This window comes from Meleagris gallopavo, chromosome 24 (assembly GCF_000146605.3).
Source record: "Meleagris gallopavo isolate NT-WF06-2002-E0010 breed Aviagen turkey brand Nicholas breeding stock chromosome 24, Turkey_5.1, whole genome shotgun sequence".
Lineage (NCBI taxonomy): Eukaryota > Metazoa > Chordata > Aves > Galliformes > Phasianidae > Meleagris > Meleagris gallopavo.
Genome location: NC_015034.2, coordinates 2,239,195 through 2,257,213, shown reverse-complemented (window position 1 = coordinate 2,257,213; position 18,019 = coordinate 2,239,195). Strand labels below are relative to the sequence as shown.

The 18,019-nt window shown below is 52.5% G+C and overlaps 5 protein-coding genes across 10 annotated transcripts in view; 2 read left to right on the top strand and 3 right to left on the bottom strand.

The window, feature by feature from the left end:
- The window catches only part of DDHD2 (DDHD domain containing 2), a 9,021-nt gene extending 8,276 nt beyond the window's left edge, over positions 1-745 (bottom strand). For 3 of the 6 annotated variants that reach the window (XM_031556748.1, XM_019622636.2, XM_019622634.2), the window contains exon 1: positions 234-742. In XM_031556748.1, coding sequence (XP_031412608.1) covers positions 234-238 — 5 coding nt within the window. In that variant the 5' untranslated portion in view covers positions 239-742. Of the gene's footprint in view, positions 1-233 lie in introns of all 6 variants that reach the window. The other 3 variants (XM_019622635.2, XM_019622638.2, XM_010723116.3) reach the window with 3 other exon arrangements.
- A 450-nt stretch (positions 746-1,195) lies between these two features.
- Positions 1,196-4,334, bottom strand: BAG4 (BAG cochaperone 4). The gene is made up of 5 exons (XM_003212433.4): positions 4,171-4,334; positions 3,995-4,087; positions 3,360-3,602; positions 2,814-3,038; positions 1,196-2,503 (listed from the first exon to the last, which is right to left on the bottom strand). The coding sequence occupies exons 1-5, from the start codon at positions 4,216-4,218 to the stop codon at positions 2,000-2,002; spliced, it is 1,113 nt and encodes a 370-aa protein (XP_003212481.1). The 5' UTR covers positions 4,219-4,334; the 3' UTR covers positions 1,196-1,999.
- Positions 4,335-4,341: 7 nt separating this feature from the next.
- Positions 4,342-5,825, top strand: LSM1 (LSM1 homolog, mRNA degradation associated). Its single transcript, XM_003212458.4, has 4 exons — positions 4,342-4,499; positions 4,660-4,728; positions 5,205-5,320; positions 5,388-5,825. Exons 1-4 carry the CDS (start codon positions 4,454-4,456, stop codon positions 5,556-5,558), a joined length of 402 nt encoding a protein of 133 aa, XP_003212506.1. The 5' UTR covers positions 4,342-4,453; the 3' UTR covers positions 5,559-5,825.
- A 503-nt stretch (positions 5,826-6,328) lies between these two features.
- STAR (steroidogenic acute regulatory protein) lies at positions 6,329-10,990 on the top strand. The gene is made up of 7 exons (XM_003212432.4): positions 6,329-7,891; positions 8,204-8,317; positions 8,531-8,658; positions 8,739-8,897; positions 9,167-9,351; positions 9,556-9,649; positions 9,736-10,990. Exons 1-7 carry the CDS (start codon positions 7,828-7,830, stop codon positions 9,847-9,849), a joined length of 858 nt encoding a protein of 285 aa, XP_003212480.1. The 5' UTR covers positions 6,329-7,827; the 3' UTR covers positions 9,850-10,990.
- On the bottom strand, positions 10,441-18,013 carry ASH2L (ASH2 like, histone lysine methyltransferase complex subunit). The gene is made up of 15 exons (XM_010723114.2): positions 17,937-18,013; positions 17,719-17,864; positions 16,616-16,704; positions 16,241-16,335; positions 16,023-16,118; positions 15,802-15,897; positions 15,481-15,556; positions 13,673-13,766; positions 13,361-13,578; positions 12,977-13,144; positions 12,459-12,652; positions 12,246-12,338; positions 11,945-12,043; positions 11,538-11,597; positions 10,441-11,128 (listed from the first exon to the last, which is right to left on the bottom strand). Exons 1-15 carry the CDS (start codon positions 17,937-17,939, stop codon positions 11,021-11,023), a joined length of 1,635 nt encoding a protein of 544 aa, XP_010721416.1. The 5' UTR covers positions 17,940-18,013; the 3' UTR covers positions 10,441-11,020.
- Between the last annotated feature and the right edge of the window lie 6 nt (positions 18,014-18,019).

The window sequence follows — 18,019 nt, the reverse complement described above, 5'->3', positions numbered from 1 at the left end:
CGGGGACGCCGCCGTGCCCGTCGCGCTTTTCGAGCAGCTTAACATCACCCCCTTCCCCACCCTCAGCCAACCTTTCCCGCAGCGGGGGCTCAGCGCCGGAAGAGGAGCCATTGCAGAGGAATTCGTTACCTGGATGAGTTTGGCACCAAAAGAGCCCCCCCTACCCCCCAGTGCCGTGTACACACGCCCAGCTTTTCTACAAACGCGTATCAGGTATCAGACACCCTTCCTACCACATCTCTGCAGAAGGAAACCTTTGCCCCGACCCACGGAGCGCTGCCGACGCGGCAGTTTGTGCGCAGCTCTTCTGCTCTGCCTGCCTGCATTGCGGTGTCACCGCTCCAAGATAACCGGGGCTGCTCCACGTGTCTCCCTGCACGGGTAGAACCCACCGACCTCTTTATCTGACAGCGAGCGTTGGAGCAATGAGGATGCAGGAGATGATGTTCCCAACGCGATCCTGGCTGCTGAAAATGAAACAAATGTAAGAAAATAGTTTCACTCAGCTCCTCAGATTCTAAAGTGATCAAATCTGGCTTCTGCCTTCACAGCCCTGGAAGCAGCAGCACTGTCAGCCCCGTGTGGCATTTGGACCTGCCCGGCTGATGCTCACACGACAGACAACAGGGGATGCTGCAGGGCCGACTGCAGCCATCTCACATCTGCTCCCCTTGGCTGCAGTGTGACTCACACGCACCAGTTTTTGCAAGAGCAAATTCCAGTCCTCGTTGAGATCCTACCCAAAAGGAATGAGAAGCTTGGTATCAACAGCTGTGCCAGTCCAATAGAAAACAAGTGTGGTAATGGAGGAAGAAATTGGCTTTGGTAATTCCTTGGTAATTCCAGTTCCTTCCCATCCCCAGTGTGCCGACTGCTGCACGTGATCTCAGACACATCCAAAGGGCTGCAAAGGTCAATCCGTGCATGTGCTCCACCACAGCCCTGAGGGTGGCAGCCAAGAGGAAATCCCTTCCAAAACGCAGCCAGCAGTCCTGGAGTGGGGCTGCAGCACCCAGAGCCCCCCAGCAGCACCCAACGAGGGCTTCGTGTGCTCGTGTGCCACACTCACCCCTAAGCTCCACCTGCTGCTGCAGCCTGGCTGGGCTCTGCCAGGCTCTAAGCTGAGCAATCTGCACACAACTTCCCCTTAAAAAAAAAAAAAGAAAGAGAGACTTTGAGAGACTTAATTACAAAATAACATTTAAAAGCCATCAGGGTTTATTATCTCATTACACACAGCAATGATTCGCTTAACATGTTGTAACCAGAAGGTTAACAGTAGGCGTTAACAATTAAAAAGTGGATTTGACCCACGCGACCTGAAAAGCATTTCTGCACCTCCCATTGTCCAGGGCTGCGCTGCTGCACGGCTCTGCCTGCACCTCTCTTTTTCCAGGTGAAGAATTCAGAGTTCCAGGCTGTGTTCCCACATCCACATAGCATCACGGGACAGCTTCACAACAGCTGCTGTCTGCAGCACATCAGCAGAGCCACAGGAATGCACTGGAAACAAAAAGAACCCTGGGATGACACGCACCAGCTTTTGTGGCAAGGGATCTGAAGCTGAAAGCACACGCAGTGATGGACAACCAAGAGCCTTCATTTATGGCTGCACGGTGACGAATGTGACAAGTGCTGCGGTACCATGGATTGGGCCTGGTTTGGGGAACTTTGTGCAGTGATTTTCTTCGTGCTGAGTGAAGGATGCAGACCCCCAGAGGGCCCCGCAGCGCTGAGCACCTCAGGTGGTGCTGCTTCTTCACATCCCAGTACAAACAACTCGGTTTGCTGCTTTCATCTTCTCTTAATTGGTCCACTGCCAAGCTGTTGGTTGGGGCTGGGCTTTCCTGTGGGTTTGGGTTTTATTTTATTTTATTTTTTTTCTTTCAAATCAGGACTTATTGCTTTTTCATTGTCAATAGTGCTTAGCAGAAAGAGCTGAGATGTGGAAAAACTCTTTGGAACCTCCACAACAGGCTGTGTTGTGGCTGATATGCTTTTACAATCCCTTCCTTTCCAGCTTTTCCAGTATAGCCTGAATCCTGTGGACAGCTTCCTTCCTGGCCTGCCGAACGCCGTCCTGCCCACCAGTCTCAATGGAATCCAGTTCTAACAGCAGCTTGGTCAGCATCTCCTCCAGCAGCCGGTAGGATTTATCTGTCTTTTTTCCTACAAATTCATCCACCTCTTGTTCTAGCTGTTCAGCCTGCTCTGTGACGTGTAGGATTCTCTGAATCTCTGGCTGGATGGTTGCAGAATTAATTGAAGTGTGGTTGCCAGCTTTGCAGCCTGCCTCTTGGTTCCCAGCCAACTGCCTCCGAGTTGTGCTGTTGTACATTTGAGGCTGTGCACTGTACTGCACCTTGGGGTTGGATGGAGATGACTTGGCATTGAGCAGAGTGGGTGGCTTGTGGTCATTCGTTGTCCCAGAGTGCTGGTGATTGCTGTCAGAATAGTAGCTGTGTTGGTTTGCACTTTGCTCAGGTTTGTCATAAGCAGATTCCTACAATCAGAGGGGGGAAAAAACAAAATCTATGTTACAGAGGCATTAGATGAGATCTGCCCCACTTCAAGACCTGCCCTTCAGGGTCTGCTATCTCCAGTGCTTTCTGGAATTACAGTTTTGATATATAAGTAGGAGATTTTGCTGGCAGTACTTAGAACTGCTGCTTTGTTTCTGCCTCCTGGGAGCCAACTCTGCTTGTAGAAAGGAGCACTGAGGAGCTGAATGCATGTTCTGGGAAAGGCAGCACGATCTGAGCTCTGGTTGCAACCAGAACCTGTGTGTCAGAGCCACCAGAGCATCACTGTACCTTTGATTCCCACGCAGGAGGATGAGATGCAGCCCCACTGCCAGTCCAGGGCGGGTGTGATTCAGAGAGGAATGGGTTCCCATGTGCTGGAGCTGTGGGCCACGCATACTGTGGCTGCACCCCGTAGGTGGGGGGAGCCCAAGCCTCTTCCTGTGCCCTGGGCTGTGGGTTGGCCCCGGGGCTGTGGTCTCCATATGGATATTGTGGAACAGGCATCCCTGGGGTCTGCGGGGAGAGGGGGGACAGGCGTTAATCCCAAGTCACTCCCAGCACCACTACTCTGTGCCAGTCAGCTCTGGGAAGAGCCCCAGCACTGGCACTGCTGTCTGCTTTCTGTTCTACCCCCCACGACCTCAGAGCTCCCTGCAGAAAGGGGCAATTCCAAGTTTTTCCAAGTGCACGCAGAGCGAGCCGGTTGGGTTTAGAAACCATTTGGACCCGGCAGAGGTGTGCAGTGCAGGTTCTTCCTCTGTGGGGCAGCTCAGGAGCTCTGGCTGTGCCGTGCACACCCCAAATGCTCCACAGTGGTGCCTCATGGTGTCTCACCTGGGGCGGGGAGTACCCAGCAGGCTGCTGCCTGCGCAGTGAGCAGCCCTCTGCCGGGCAGTCCTGTGTTCCACAGCCCCAGGGAGGGGCAGGAGGAGGAGGACGGTACGGGGCCGTGCTGTCAGTGCTGTAGGACGGCCCCGAGCAGCTGTAGGTTCGTGTCTGTGGCAGTGCTGTGTAATGCGGAGCGGCCGGAGGGTACGGGGTGGTGTAGGATCCGTTGGTGTAGTGAGAATCCATGCCCTGGGAAGGAGAAAAGGGAGAAAACAGAGTGGAAATGTGTTGGGATGCACGTTAGTTGGGTTCTTTCAGTCCCTGACTGTGGCTGATGGGGGGAGAAACACCCCAGGAAAGTTCATTTCCTTTTCCAATCTACAAACGACGCAAGGAGGTGAGATTTTCCAATCCCCAAACCCGAGCTGCTGGGATTCGACCGCCGAGCTGCAGCCACCGCATGAAATCGGGGCTTTAAAACGTTTGTATGAAAGGAGACTGCATCGCAACTTCGGGGTTTTATGGCACAGCAGCCTTCGGTGCGCATCCCACGGCATGGAAACAACGCACAGCTCGGTTCGGACGGAGCACAACGGGAGGGAGGTGGAACTGGACCCGCAACCCCCGCCCCGCATACCGACCTGCCGCCCCTGCGAGTCCGCTCCGCCGGGAAAACGCCCGAAGCCGAACGCTCGGGGCTGCGCGGGGTTCCAATAGCCGGGACCTGGCGGCTCCTGTAGGGAAAACGCCGTTACGCGGTGCGCTCAGTCCCCGAGCAGCGGTATAACGGGCCGTGCTCGGCTCCACCCGTCCTTACCTGCCCGCCCGCCGGGCCCCAGGGCGCGGTACGGCCGCGGGGCTCCATGTCTGCCGCCCGGCACGGCTGAGCCAACCCCGCAGCGCGACGAATGGATGAAAGGCCCCCCAGAAGCGACCAATAGGATAGGAGGACCCCGCGGTTCAACCAATAGGAGGCCGTTCTGCGCGCACGACCGGCGCTGTTTTTAAAGGGGCAGAGCACTTTTCAGCGCCGCCTTTATCCGCCCGGTGCGGGGCGGTTCCGGGGCGGTTCCGCGGTGCGCGGCGGCGCTTCCGCCACCATGAACTACATGCCGGGTACGGCCAGCCTCATCCAGGACATCGACAGTGAGTGCGACCGCGGTTCCGTTGGTACAGCAGGGAACGAAGGGCAAAACCGCGCCCCGGACGCGGGTTCCCGGTCCGGGCGCGCCGGGTTTGTTCCCCGGGTCCGGGGCGCGGTTTTGCCCTTCGTTCCCTGGGTTGATCCCTTCCCCGTTTCCCGCAGAGAAACACCTGGTCCTGCTGCGGGACGGTCGGACGCTGATCGGATTCCTGCGCAGCATCGATCAGTTCGGTACGTTGGGGGGGAAGGAGGGGGAGCAGCACCGGGAACGGCATCGGAGCGGAGCTCTGATGGAACCCACGTGGCCGTGCGCAGCGATAGGAGCACAATTTATGATCCTCCCCCATCCCATGTTATGATCTCACCCCGGGGCGGCACCGTCTGAGCGCATCCTCCCCCCTCAGTGCATGGGGACAGCACTTGCGTCTATGGCTGAGCCCCTCAATCCTTGCCCCACGCCCCCCAGCACCGGGGATGCCCTCATCAGCTCTGGGTCGTGGCTGTTTTGGGGTCCCGTAGGGGCTGGAAAGGCTGCAGGGTTTGGGGATTGTGGGGTTCGGGGGTTGCTCAGCATGTGGGATGTGCGCTGATGCAGTCCAGGAGCTGCTCCCCATGCTTTGAGCTATGGTTTGATTTAGGTGAGATGCTCAGTTTGGTGAAAAAGCAGTTAAAAATAAGATGTTTTTTTTTCTTTTTTATTGCTACAGCAAATCTGGTGCTGCATCAAACCGTGGAGCGCATTCACGTGGGCAAGAAGTATGGAGACATCCCTCGAGGGATCTTTGTTGTGAGAGGAGAGAACGTGGTGCTGCTGGGGGAAATCGTGAGTGAACCCCATGCCCTGCAGCCCCACACCCTGCAGCTCTGCTAACATAGCTCCTTGCTTGCAGGACCTGGAAAAGGAGAGCGACACGCTGCTGCAGCAAGTATCCATCGAGGAGATCCTGGAGGAGCAGCGAGTGGAGCTGCAGGCCAAGCAGGAATCAGAGAAGCTGAAGGTGCAGGCGCTGAAGGAACGTGGCCTGGTGGTGCCCAGGGCTGACACGTTGGATGAGTACTGATGGGATGGGGATGCTGCCCACGGAACTCAGCACTGTGCTGCGTGGTGCAGCCACTGAAATCGTGGTTTCTGTTCCTCCTTGAGGAAAAGGAGGAGAGATGACATCAGGGCGCCCTCGGAGGTAACCGGACGCTCCGGGGAGTGTGGCAGTTTCTGTTCAGAGATGAACACCTCTGTTCTTTTTGGTTTGTGTCTTCTGGCTCCTCGCGTGGAGCTGAGTGAGAGCTTCCCTTCACCTGTAAATAAATCCCTGATCTCAGCAGCAACAGCTTTGCCTGTGTTTGGGGTGTTGCTCTGTGTGGTGCTGAGCACAGCGGGACTCTCCAGGACACAGTGAGGTCCCCATGGGACAGCTCAGGTGCTGTGCCTCCTCCCCTGTTCACCCAGGTGCAGCTGTTTGCCTATTGCTGTGCCCACTAATTAGCTGGGTTGCTCACGAACAGCAGAGCTGCCTCACCTGGCTGTCCGTGCTGCCCAGCAGCACCCCTCATCCTCCTGCAGCACCTCCAGATTTGAAGGAGGACCACCTATGTGGCTCAGGCAGGTAGGAGCTGAGAGGGTTGAGCTGAACTGGGTGCTGCAGACTCCAGCACTTGGAGGCAAGGCAGGAAAAAGGAGAGCTTGAGGCCTTTTGTTGCCACATGTCCTCTGCTCTCTGATGTTGTTGGGCTCCCACTGGTGTCTGTTTCTGCAGCGCTGCTGCCTTTCAGCCTGGGCAGTGCCCATGTTATCTTATCACCTGCTCCCTGCAGGGGGGGGGGGCTGTGGGTTTATCTCTGCTCTCCAAATAGCATCAAAGCAGCCTTGGGACCGTGGGGGGGCACCCCAGGGCCCCAGCTTCAGCCCTCCCCTGCTGGAGCCTCTCCTGGGTACTGAGATATGGAATGGGTGTAGAAAAGGGCTCAGGGCGTTGTGTGGGCAATGTGTGAGGTGCAGGCAGTGCATTGAGATGCTGAACGTCAAAAGGGATGTGAGGTCCCTGGATGAGTAAGGGGTGTACAGTGAGGCTGAGGGGGCTGGAATGGGGCTGGGACCTCCCCTTGCAGCCCCTGGGCATGGTGGTGGTGTGGGACACCTGAGGAGGTGCTGATGTGACACCGTGGAGTCATTGAGCATTCAGGGGCATCTCAGTTTTTCAGGTCTCCCGAAGTTTTGCTGTGTCCCTGGAATAGGGGCACTCTGGAGCTGAAGGGGTGGCTCTGTCAGGGAGCAGTTCAGTTCCTCTCAAAAACAAGTGCATGTCCTTGCTCCGAGGCCATGTGTTCGGGGCTGCTGCTCCATTAGGATAACAGCAGTGCAGAGCTGGAAATCGCTGAGCTGGGAAGAGCTGTGCCTTGCTGCTGCATTGCCAGGGCAGCAATCTGGGAAGGAGATGCTCAGCCGCTGCCTTCCCGTGGCCCCTCCATACCCTGTCCCATTGCAGGTGAGATGTGCTGTGCTGTGCTCAGTCTGATTGGAGAGGATCCATCCAGATCCATCCTGGGGGGTGTGGGCAGGAGCAGTGCAGCCATTCCCAGGCACAGGTAGGGCTGAGCACCACAGGGCTGTGCTGCAGTTCCCCGTGTGCCCTCAGCACCACAGTGAGTGGGTGACTTCCCCCCTCACCAAACTGTTGCGACAGCAAAGAGGAGCAAGGTCAGCATCCCCGCAGCAGAGTGCAGGAGCTGACGTCAAAGGAAGCAGCTGTGATTCACAGCTTTTGGGGAGCGCTCAGCGCTGGGGCTGTAACTCATTCCACAGATGTCATTTCAGCCTTGAACGTTATCGCTGCTGTTGCTCCACCCCCAGGGAGATGTGGGGCTGCCCCCTCAGTGCAGCAGATCGTGGCTGGGACCCCCACCCCACAGCCTCCCTATGCACCTTGCAGCCCTGCTCTGCATGCACAGCCCTCAGCTGCAGCTCCACGCAAGCTGGCTACAAAATTCTCTCAGCCTCATAACGTGCACAGAGCATCCACGTGCAATTCCCCACGTGCCGTGCAGCAGCACAGGGGGACAGCAGAGTTTGCCCCACGTATCTGGGCAGCAGCAGCTGCATAAGGATGTGCGCATGCTCTGCTGCTGACACCCACAGTGACCCACAGCCCCCAGCAGATGCACGGGGAGATGGGGCTGCCCTTGGCCCGTGGGGCACTGCCGTAAGTGATGGCCCTTATCTCGGTGCTGACAAGCCAGCATCCTTCAGCTGGTGGATTTAAGGCTGAGCCTTGGGGCTGAGGCACAGCAGTATTTGCAGCAGTCACCAGAACTGAGCTCCCCTGCGCTGCAGAGATGCTGCCTGCCACCTTCAAGCTGTGTGCTGCCATCTCCTACCAACACCTGCGCAACGTGACTGGTGAGAGCCCCATGCCACGCATTTTGCTGTCTGCACAACTCCTTTCTGCTCTATTTCTGGACTGGGGGATGGAGGCTGTATGATGTTTCCAGTGGGGCTGCAGCTCTGGAGCGGGCAGTCACTCTTCAGCTGCTCTCAGGCTGTTGCATGCTCTCCATGTGCTACTTGGATCTGCTTCCATCCTCCAGTATCGCAATGGGAGGAAGCTTCTCTCATAGGGACTTCAACAGAGGGGCTGGGTACAAGCAGACAAGGGAGACTTTTCCAACCTGACACCACACAGCTGTGTTGTGATGTGCTCTCTGCTCTCAGGGCTGCGCAGACAAGCTGCAGTGGCCATCAGCCAGGAGCTCAGCAAGCTGTCGTGCCGCAGCGCGGGGCCCAGCACGTGGATCAGCCAGGTCCGCAGGCGAAGCTCTCTGCTCAGTAAGTGCTGCTTTCACAGGATCTGCCTCCTCCAGGTCAGTGCTTGGGAGGAAATCTGCTCGTGGTGCCGTGAGCTTTGCTAATGGAAATGCAGTGGGTGGTGGGAACTGAGCTCCCACCCGAGTCGTGGGGCAAGGAGAGGTTTGTTTGATAGAGGTAGAGCTGGCTGGTATTGTGATGTGGTAGCGTTCTTATTCCTGCTCTCTCTCTCAGGCTCCAGGCTGGAGGAGAAGCCCTTCAGCGAGATGGAGATGTCCTACATCAAACAAGGAGAGGAAGCCCTCCAGAAATCACTCAGCATCCTCGGGGATCAGGAAGGCTGGAAGACGGAGACGGTGGTGGTGAGCCCTCCTGTGGCCGCGCAGTGATGCTGTGGCTTTCCTGTGAGTATCTGCGGTGCTGATCTGCCTTTCCCTGTCAGGACAACGGAGACAAAGTGCTGAGCAAAGTGCTGCCGGACGTGGGCAAGGTGTTCCGTCTGGAGGTGGTGGTGGATCAGCCCCTGGATGCTGTGTACAGTGAGCTGGTGGACAACATGGAGCAGATGGGCGACTGGAATCCCAGCGTCAAAGAGGTGAAGGTAGGAGGCACGGGGTGCTGGTGGGGACAGCAGAATCCTGCTTGCCCTGCCATGCTGTTTGATACACATTCACACCGCTCTGTGTGCTGTTACAACAGCCAAAGAATGGCTGTGTGCATTGCTGCAGCCACAGGGATTTTCCCACCTGTTCCTTTGGAGATGTCAGACTTACAGCCACGATCACACACGCGGGGAATCTTTGCTTGCAGCCAGCCAGCTGATTTTTTTTTTTGCACTAAATCCTTCATGTCGTTGTTTGAACTGCTCAGATCCTCCAGAAGGTTGGGAAGGACACCCTGATAACCCACGAGACAGCAGCTGCTGTACCTGGGAACATCGTCGGACCGCGGGACTTTGTGAGTGTGAGGTGCTCCCGGCGCCGCGGCTCCACCTGCGTGCTGGCAGGGATGTCCACCAAGCACGGAGCCATGCCCGAGCAGCCGGGATTTATCAGGTAATTAATTACCACCTGGGGTTTTTAATGAACTCCAAATTCACACCTTGGCTTTCAGTGAGGGCTCAGAGTTGTAACGACTTTTTAAAAGCGGTCAGTTTGCGTTTTGGGAAAAGTTGGGAAGGAGCTCAAAGGGCTCCAGCAGTGTTGGAGGGTGTGGGTCAGCTCTTGCTGTCTAACTGTGCACTCCTGTCCTCACAACAGAGCTGAGAACGGCCCCACATGCATGGTGCTGCGCCCGCTGGCTGGCAGCCCCTCGCAGACCAAGTTAACGTGGCTTCTTAGCATTGACCTGAAGGTAAGTCCTGCACTGAACTACTTCAAAGCAAAGGCAGGAGTTGTGCTTGAGGCAGATGCACTGATGGGCTGCTTGTTCCTCTGCAGGGCTGGCTGCCAAAGACCATCATCAATCAAGTCCTGTCCCAGACCCAGGTGGACTTTGCCAAGCACCTCCGGCAGCGCATGGTGCGGGCTGCTGAGTGCAAAGACTGCTACTGAGTGCTTTGTTCAGGGCTAACAGTAGGGATCTTGTCCTTAGGTAAGTCAGATACAACTCAATTCCGGCCTGTGCTAACAAGAAGGGCCTTTAATAGTAGGCTGTACTAATAAAGCTTAACTAATTAGCCAGGAGCCTGATTCAGAAGGCAGTGCCAGCAGCTTCTGTGTGTGCAAGCAAATGCCATACCTGAAGGGGCATGTTGCTGGGACCTCCCAGCTAATTACTTGAAGCTTTATTAGTCTACAGTAAAAAGGCCTTGGCTAATTAGTTATTAGGGAAGAGTCCCAGGAGCCTCATTCAGAAGGCAGGGCCAGCCAGTGCTGCAGAACACAAGACTTAACCTCAAACGCATTCCCCTCCTTTCCCCTAGTGAAGCAGCTCTAAGTTATTTGATGTAATTTTGCATGCCTGTACAGGAAGATTATTTATTCAAAGTTCTGCAATGATTATCATTAGCAGGAGTCCCTGGGAAACTTGTCATGGCTTTCGTAGACACAGATAGCTTCAGCTTTAAAGTAGGTGCTTTAAGTCTGCAGGTTATGAAGGGGAACTACGATACTTAAAACAAAAATCACAAGACAAAAACAATGTGAAAGTTTAAAAGAAGAGTTTATGTTTAAACTGGCTGCCAGTTTATGTAAAAAAAAACCAAAAAACAAAAAAATACAGTTTGGGCAGAAGCCCAAATTTCAGTCTTACATGCAGTAGTCTTGTTACAACACAATCCTTCTGGATGGAAACTGTTCACATTTAGCCAAGCACAGCTAAGCAGAAGTGTCAGAGTTGCTTCTGCAGGTATGGATACAGCAGGTGGGTCCAACCACACACCTGGTCCCACTGAACGATGACTGTTATGAGCCCTGAATGTCAGATGGGAAGTTATCTCAACACAATCATTGCTTCTTCAGCTAGCTACACTGTGAGTTACTGAAGACTCCAAGAGATGCTCACAAATAGCACAATACACATTAGAACAGCATTTACTTGGACTCAGCACAGTGGCAGTGCATCAATCTTCAGCAAGGACCACACGTACGCTGCACCTGCTGCCAAGAGCTGCATTGGCTTCATGGTGTTTGTTCGTTGACGGATTGTTCTGAGTGATGCACGTTCCTCCAGAATAAAATCCACCTGATTTGAGTCACTGTGTTGTTGCCTTATTGTGCTTCTTCAAGGCTCCCAGGGAGGGCTTCTTCTTCCATCCACTTCTGTCTCGACGTGATACAGGACGTCTGCCAGCGTGTGTTCCACAACAGCTCCCCAGCCCATGTCACTCATCTACAAAGGGAGCAGAAGGCAGGCAGTGAGCTCAGTGCACAGCACACAGACCTCAAAGGGGGAGCAGCCCTGCTGGGCTGTGTCCATTCAAGGTTTGTGTCCCTCCAAAAAAAGCAAAAAACATGGAGACAAAAATACGTTTCCTTAAACAGAAAGCCAGGTCTAACCAACAAGTTAGTACAGGCAGGAAGGAAAAAAGTTTTTTCTCATCATTGTTCTGCTTTTTTAAAGCTATTGCCTCTGCAAGATTTTTAAATACATTCCTTTTGGCTGCACAATCAAGCTGTGAGTACAAGAACTGATGATGATAGATGCAGCCCTGCTGTAAATCTCCCCTCCCAGTAGCAAATTGCCAGTCCCCTTCTGTTTAAGTACTGTGCTGTGAGGGGAGATGTGTGCTGTTACTTACGGGGCGGTACGTGATATCTCTGGGGGGATACTTGAAATATGGCCCAAAGTTGATAGAAACCTACAGAGAACATTTGTCAGTACAAAGCTGGACAATTTTGCTTTTTTTTTTTTCCCCCCCATTCTTCAGCCCAGACCCTCTTACACTCCTGAGCATAACTGCACCCTGCACAAATACCTGTAAATATACATCTCTGCATTAAAGGACAGTATTAATTAGGAGCTTGATGAAGTTAAATTACACAGGTGAACAAATGCATTGTTCTGGACTGGCTCCACCACAATAGCTCTGCCTCTCCTCTCTGCTCACTTAACTGGGCTTGCTTGGCCTGTTCCCAGCATGCACACACTCTGCATTACCAGAACTATGGCTGGACTTGGGCATTATCTCTGAAAGTATGTTGTTACCGTGCAGCCTTTGTACAAAGAAATAGCAGGAAAATAAACTCCTTCAAAAATGTCTTTAAAAGCGACTCCTTGGCTGGCACCGTTCTTGAAGAATATGATCTGAAAAGTAAAATGAGAAGTTTTTTTAGTTGGTTCCTTCATCACATTGCTCGTGATTCACAAGGCAATGTCAAAAGGCAGCTTACCAACAAGGGCAACATGGAATCAATTAATAAAGAGAAAGAGAAAGCAGTCTCATCAGGCTCTCCACCCGTTACTGAGCTCTTCATCTTCCCACCCCACTGAGCAGTGCTCAGCTCACCTGGCTTCCCGGCGCTTGCTTCAGGCTCTTCTCTGCTTTGTCCACAAAGTCCTTCTCTTCAAAGTACAAATAGCTTTTAAATTTGATCAAAGCCTGAAATATCAAGAAATGATTGCTTCAGAAATAGTGATATGTCACAGAATGGCAAACCTGCAGGGGTCCTGCCCTGGGAAAGGCGTGCCTGATGGGTAACGGTGCCCCAAAGTGATTCACCTTATCTTTGTAAGTGTCAGGCAGCGACTTGGCAGTCTCAGTATCTTCTGGAAGACTGATGTAAAAGCCCAGAACGTCCCCCTGTCCGTAGCCAGACGAATAATGCTTCCCTATGGACTGGTGAAACTTTGTTCCCTTTTTGCTGCGCCAGGAGTAACTGAATTTGTCATATCCCAGAGGTGCCTGGAGGTTCCCTGCAGAAACCGGTGTTTCCTCATGAACACACAAAGCATAGAAGACCCCAAAAGGTGTCCCTTCAGGAGTTGAGCTAACAGTTACACTCAGTTATTAAATACAGCTGTCATTAGCACAAAAGTGTTAAGCAGTGCCAAGCACACAACAGCATAAAGGACCTGCCAGTACTGAAGTTTAGAGAACCAATGAAAGGAGTTTATCCCAGGCAAGGGGCAAGACAGACATCACTAAATAGTTTAGGTTTAAACTGTTGAAGAAAAAAAAAAAAAAACCAACTAGTTAGAACCCAAGGCCTGCTAAAAATGTTTGGTGAAGTTATTTACCCAGTGGCTGTGACCAGCCTAATCTGGCAGCTGTGTCTGGGGGCATCTCATCCATGGAGATCTCAAAGTACCACGCTCCCTTCCTGACTCCATGCGAGGCTCGGACCATGGAATATCCCTTCTCCCCAACAACAGTCAGCCTGTCATCTGAGATCTTCAGCTGAGGAGCTGCACGAGGGAAGAGGATACACAGCACAGCTCATTTGTGACTCCTAACAGGCAACGATACCAGAAGGAAGTGAATGTAAAGAAGCGGGTTTCACATTTTCACCTCTTAAGCCAATGTTTGCAAGCTCAATAAGTGGTAACGTGGGGTTACAGGAGTCTCCTGCTGCCAGGAAGAGCTGGCAGCACAACCTGCACCACGATCAGCAAACCCCATACCTCGGTCATGCAGTGCCAAGAGGACCCGTTCATACAGGCAGGCTCTGTAGAGATCCCCAGGAATTGGTTTTCCTGCCCAGCAGTCCAGCTCCAGCTTCTCTGGGTCAGGTGCGTGGGGGTCTGGCTCAGCCAAGATGTAGCGATAGCCGTCCTTGTTGAAGGGGTGCTCCAAGGGGTAGCCGTGGGGTGGTAAGCGCTGCGCAGAAAACAACGGGTCGCTGTGAAACACAAAAGCTACAGGTTGGCATCTCACCGTGGCTACAGTTTATTCACAACCCGACTGAGTCACTGTGCTGCTCCATCCCTCCTCACCTTCGGGTTTTCTTGGCTGTTCCAGTGGTCGATCCGTCCTGCTGTTTGCGTTTCGCTCCCCTCCCTTTCCCGCTGCCTCCTGCAGCAATTCCTCCTTCCAAGAGAAACAACAGCTCGTTAGGCAGCTGCTGATTAGGGAGAGCCTGCGAGCATGGAATCTCCACAAACAGAAAGGACAGAAAAAGCCACGTTTCCATCAGCCCATTGGGTCACGTATGTTCTCCTACACGGTTATGAGACTGAAAAAGGAGGATGAGCACAGCAACACCCCCCACCATCAGCTCTGTTATTTGCTTTCATGGAGATTCCAGTCACACAGCTCGGATTATTTCTGCAAAAGCAGCAGAAAACCCACTCCACAGCACGACACCACCTGATTTGAAGCAAAGGTGTCATCCCAGTGACATGCTGTGCTGCAGAAACACTGACACTGATGTTCTGTTTCAATCTAAAATGAAATGCACCTAAGTCGTATAAAACAGAAAAGCAATGCAGGTGTTTCTCTTCAGTATGGTCCAAATTGGTACTGTGTCACTTCATACTGCAGCAGCTGATGTACAGGACAAGCTGTGTGTCAAATCTCATCAAGCTAACACAGGTATTGATGTTTTCATGTGTGAAATGGCATGTGCATTTTCTCATGACACTATTCAATAAAAAAATCTCTTGATTTACAAGGAGAACTGTGGGATTTGTGTGTGTACTGCAGACAAACACCTTTAAGAACCACGCAATGTGCTGTAACTACAGCAAGCTTTTGTATTATCAGCACCACCCCTGTGCTGTGAGGGATTCAGACCTCGAAGGGATGCCATATTCTGCACACACGTGACACAATCTGAGCTGTACTTTATGGACTTCAGCAAAAAATTATTCAGGCTTTCCAGTTTCTCATCACTTCTTTATGCAAGCAATCCAAATATCACACCAGCTTACAGTCCTCATCATTTTAAAATTGTAATGCCTGGATACAAAGATATCAGGTCAAATCTTACAGAGTAAAAGATCAACATAACTGAAAACAAAACCTTAAGCCAGTCGAGTGGGGCAGAATATGATGCACTAAAAGCTTCTAACTGTTAAACGTTAGGAAGTGAAATGGTTGGTTTGCATTATTCTCACAGTCACACCAGGACACGCCTCTGATCTTTAATTCAGTTTAGCTTTTAAGACAATTGAGCACAAAAGCTTTCCAAAAACACAGCAGTACTTAAGTTTTAGAAGCTGAAAGGTAAATATTCACCTCCCAGAGAGGCTCCATCTGTAAGAACAGAAGTGGCACCACGTGACAAACTTCCAGTAATTAAAGAAAACAACAAGCAGTGCATGAAATGGACACAGTGCAGCTTAAACCCTATTGTTAAAAGCCCCAGCCACCTCCTGCTAGCTACTGAACAGTAGGCTTCAATCTGAATGGCACAGCCTTGTGCACAAAGAGACCTCATCAGCTCTTAAGTTTCCTATACAGCACGATGACTAAGATTAACCTTAATGAGTGAGGCAAAGCTCTTAGCACAGCTGTCATTCCATAAAAATGGAACAGCAGCAAAATGCAAGCAGGGAGCTTAAGGAAATGTATCACAAATACTTCCCCTGGCTCCTTGCAAGTCTCAGAGTGAGGAGAGAAGCAAAGGGACAGTGAGACTGGCTGGGTGTGTTTGGAAAGTACGACACAGAACCTCAGTTCACAGTGGGTTTGACTGCTGCACACCCACTGACAGAGCTGCACATCTGCAGGACTGGGGAAGTGCAGCTCTGCCCCAAACACTGAGGAAAAAAACCATAAAAAGTCTCGTTAAAGAACTTGCCATTTAAATTTCCACTTGTGGATACAGCATTGTTCTGCTTCTGGTTATCATACGCAGGACCAATATTGGCAAGATCCTGAAAAAGGAAAGAAACAAAACTTAGCAGATGCAGAGATTCAGACAAACTTCCCACAAAGCCCAAACAGCACTTCCACATGCTGCAGCCCTCCAGCACACCACTTGGCACAACACTGGCTTATAGACTCATCTCGGATGCTCTATGCTTATTTCACTGAGCATAAAGATACCAGCAAAACCAGCCTCCCTCTCCTCCTCTCCCCCCCCAGTCAGGATGCTCTCCTTCCATCTGCCATCACACACTTGGTCCAGAAGTCCAAACTTTGGGTAGTCTTCTTCAGGATCCTTACTCCCTGGGTCTGGGTGCTCCTTCACTAAGAACACATCTCTTTCTTTACACTGAAACAGAGAACAGAATAAGATCATACCAAATTTGTTAACAAATCTTCCCCATTTTGCTCTCCTCGAGTGTCAGACAGCAGTTCTCACTCACAGAAAACCCTCCATGAACCCCAACTACGTACCATAGTTTTGACAATATTATTAGGCCAAGTCATCTTCCCTGGTCTCTGTCTCGTGGTCATACACTCCCAGTATTTATCAATGAATGGGATGATATCCTGTTTAAAAAAACCAAATCCAGTCTTAAACAGTGAGTCTGAAAGCCAACATTTGGCTGAAACTGCTCTTCAGTGAAAGCACAGCTGACTTGAACACACGATGACTGTTATGACAGAAGTACCTTATCTTTGGAGAACATGGTTTTTGGATGCTCATCTTGTGTCCTTGACTGCCACGTTAAGTTGGCCAGAGCACTAAGGCACATTTCCTTGAGATCTTCAAAACAAAGATAGGGCCAAAGCTCGAGTTACATTCCACGGAGAAGATCAGCACACAAACACAAGCACAGCAATCACTGAAAGCACAGCACCAAGCCCAGCCTTGTCCCATCAGCCCACACCACACACAGCGTTTCCATACCTTATGAAGTCAGCAGCAAAGCAGCAATGTTTCAGACAAAGCTGCCCATGCCTGCTGCTAACTTTTGGTCATTTCTGCAAGCTTCAGCAGAACATTACCCTGTGCAAGGCTTCCATGAGTGAGCTCTTACACTTACTTGCTTGTTTTCTTAAGAAATACGTGTTCCCACTGTGGTGGCAAACGTTGCAATGGAAACTGTAGTTGGTCATGAAAGGCAAACAAGATCTGGAAAAGAGCAGATCAGCTTGTAAGTTCTACTGCATGCCTTATGTGCTGCCTCAGGTAAGAAAGGAATGCTCCCTCTCTATATAAATAACACTTTCTTGGGTCAGTGATAATTGCATCAGATAAAGTTTATCGCTGGAAAACAGTAAACTTCTTTCCTCCCCCACCCCTTTGCCCAACAACTGAATTTCACTGAGCAGCACACGCAGTGCTCCAATGAGTGCTGCACAGAAGCACAAAGAGCGCATTAACAACATTAAAACTTTTGTCTTCATGGGGTTTTAGTGTCTGCGTGGATGTCGGCTGCCTCGAGCAACCCGTGAGCTCTGACAGGAGAGGGGAAAGGGCAGCACCAACTGAAACCTCTTCATGTGGTATGCAGGGAGGAGGTTCGTTTCTGAAAGAACAGAGTGGGGGCTGCCAATGCCAAACCAGAGGGCCACTGTAGGGCATCCAAGGGCCACCTGAAGGCCACTAATGGGCGACTCGAGGGCCATTAACATCCAAAGGCCACCCAAGGAGCCATCAGTGGGGCACCTGAGGGCCACCCAAAGGCCACCAATGGGGCATCTGAGGATCACCAACATCCAAGGACCATCCAAGGGGCCGTAGGGCACCCAAGGGCCACCTGAGGACCATCCAAAGGCCACCAATGAGGCACGTGAGCATCACCAACATCCAAAGGCCAACCAAGGAGCCACCAATGGGGCACCTGAAGGCCATCAACATCCAAGGACCACACAATGGGCTACCAATGGGGCACCCAAGAGCCATCATCATCCAAGGGCCACACAAGGGCACCCAAAGGCCTCCTGAGGGGCAGCCAAGGGCCACCAATGGGGCATCTGAGGGCCATCAACATCCCAGGGCCACACAAGGGGCCACCATAGGGCATCCAAGGGCCACCAGAGGACCACCAACGGGGCACCTGAGGGCCATCAACACCCAAAAGCCACACAGCAGGCCACCAGTGGGGCACCTGAGGGCCACCCAAGCCCCACGCCGCACACATACGTGGTGTCGATGCCGAAGGTGTCTGCCGTGAACCACTTGGTGCAGATGCCGCACTGCAGTTCGATCTCTCCCAGCTGCCTCCCGTTCTCCTCATCCACCGACCCCGCCTGTGTGTCCATGGCCTCGGGGCCGTCGGGGGCGGCCTCCTGCGGGCGGCACAGCGCCGGTTATCGCCGTCAAAGCCCTCAGCCTCCCGCCCCGCTAAGTACCCCACGAACCATCGGGTCCTTCCCGCTCGCAGTTTCGGTCTCCACAGCAGAGGCGGCGGCGGCGGCGTCCCCGGGCACGGCCTCCCCCCTGC

What these genes read in the sequence shown, in the direction of transcription:
- STAR (XM_003212432.4), top strand. Translation starts at nt 7,828, where the DNA reads ATGCTGCCTGCCACCTTCAAGCTGTGTGCTGCCATCTCCTACCAACAC. An exon ending in ACACCTGCGCAACGTGACTG is followed by an intron (nt 7,892 to 8,203) that starts GTGAGAGCCCCA and finishes CTCTGCTCTCAG; the next exon opens with GGCTGCGCAGACAAGCTGCA. An exon ending in GGAAGACGGAGACGGTGGTG is followed by an intron (nt 8,659 to 8,738) that starts GTGAGCCCTCCT and finishes TTTCCCTGTCAG; the next exon opens with GACAACGGAGACAAAGTGCT.
- BAG4 (XM_003212433.4), bottom strand. Translation starts at nt 4,218, where the DNA reads ATGGAGCCCCGCGGCCGTACCGCGCCCTGGGGCCCGGCGGGCGGGCAG. An exon ending in CGGACTCGCAGGGGCGGCAG is followed by an intron (nt 3,603 to 3,994) that starts GTCGGTATGCGG and finishes TCTCCTTCCCAG; the next exon opens with GGCATGGATTCTCACTACAC. An exon ending in CTGGGTACTCCCCGCCCCAG is followed by an intron (nt 3,039 to 3,359) that starts GTGAGACACCAT and finishes CTCTCCCCGCAG; the next exon opens with ACCCCAGGGATGCCTGTTCC.
- ASH2L (XM_010723114.2), bottom strand. An exon ending in ACCTTCGGCATCGACACCAC is followed by an intron (nt 16,705 to 17,718) that starts GTATGTGTGCGG and finishes GCTCTTTTCCAG; the next exon opens with ATCTTGTTTGCCTTTCATGA. An exon ending in ATAATATTGTCAAAACTATG is followed by an intron (nt 15,898 to 16,022) that starts GTACGTAGTTGG and finishes TCTCTGTTTCAG; the next exon opens with TGTAAAGAAAGAGATGTGTT.
- LSM1 (XM_003212458.4), top strand. Translation starts at nt 4,454, where the DNA reads ATGAACTACATGCCGGGTACGGCCAGCCTCATCCAGGACATCGACA. An exon ending in GCGCAGCATCGATCAGTTCG is followed by an intron (nt 4,729 to 5,204) that starts GTACGTTGGGGG and finishes TTATTGCTACAG; the next exon opens with CAAATCTGGTGCTGCATCAA. An exon ending in TGGTGCTGCTGGGGGAAATC is followed by an intron (nt 5,321 to 5,387) that starts GTGAGTGAACCC and finishes CCTTGCTTGCAG; the next exon opens with GACCTGGAAAAGGAGAGCGA.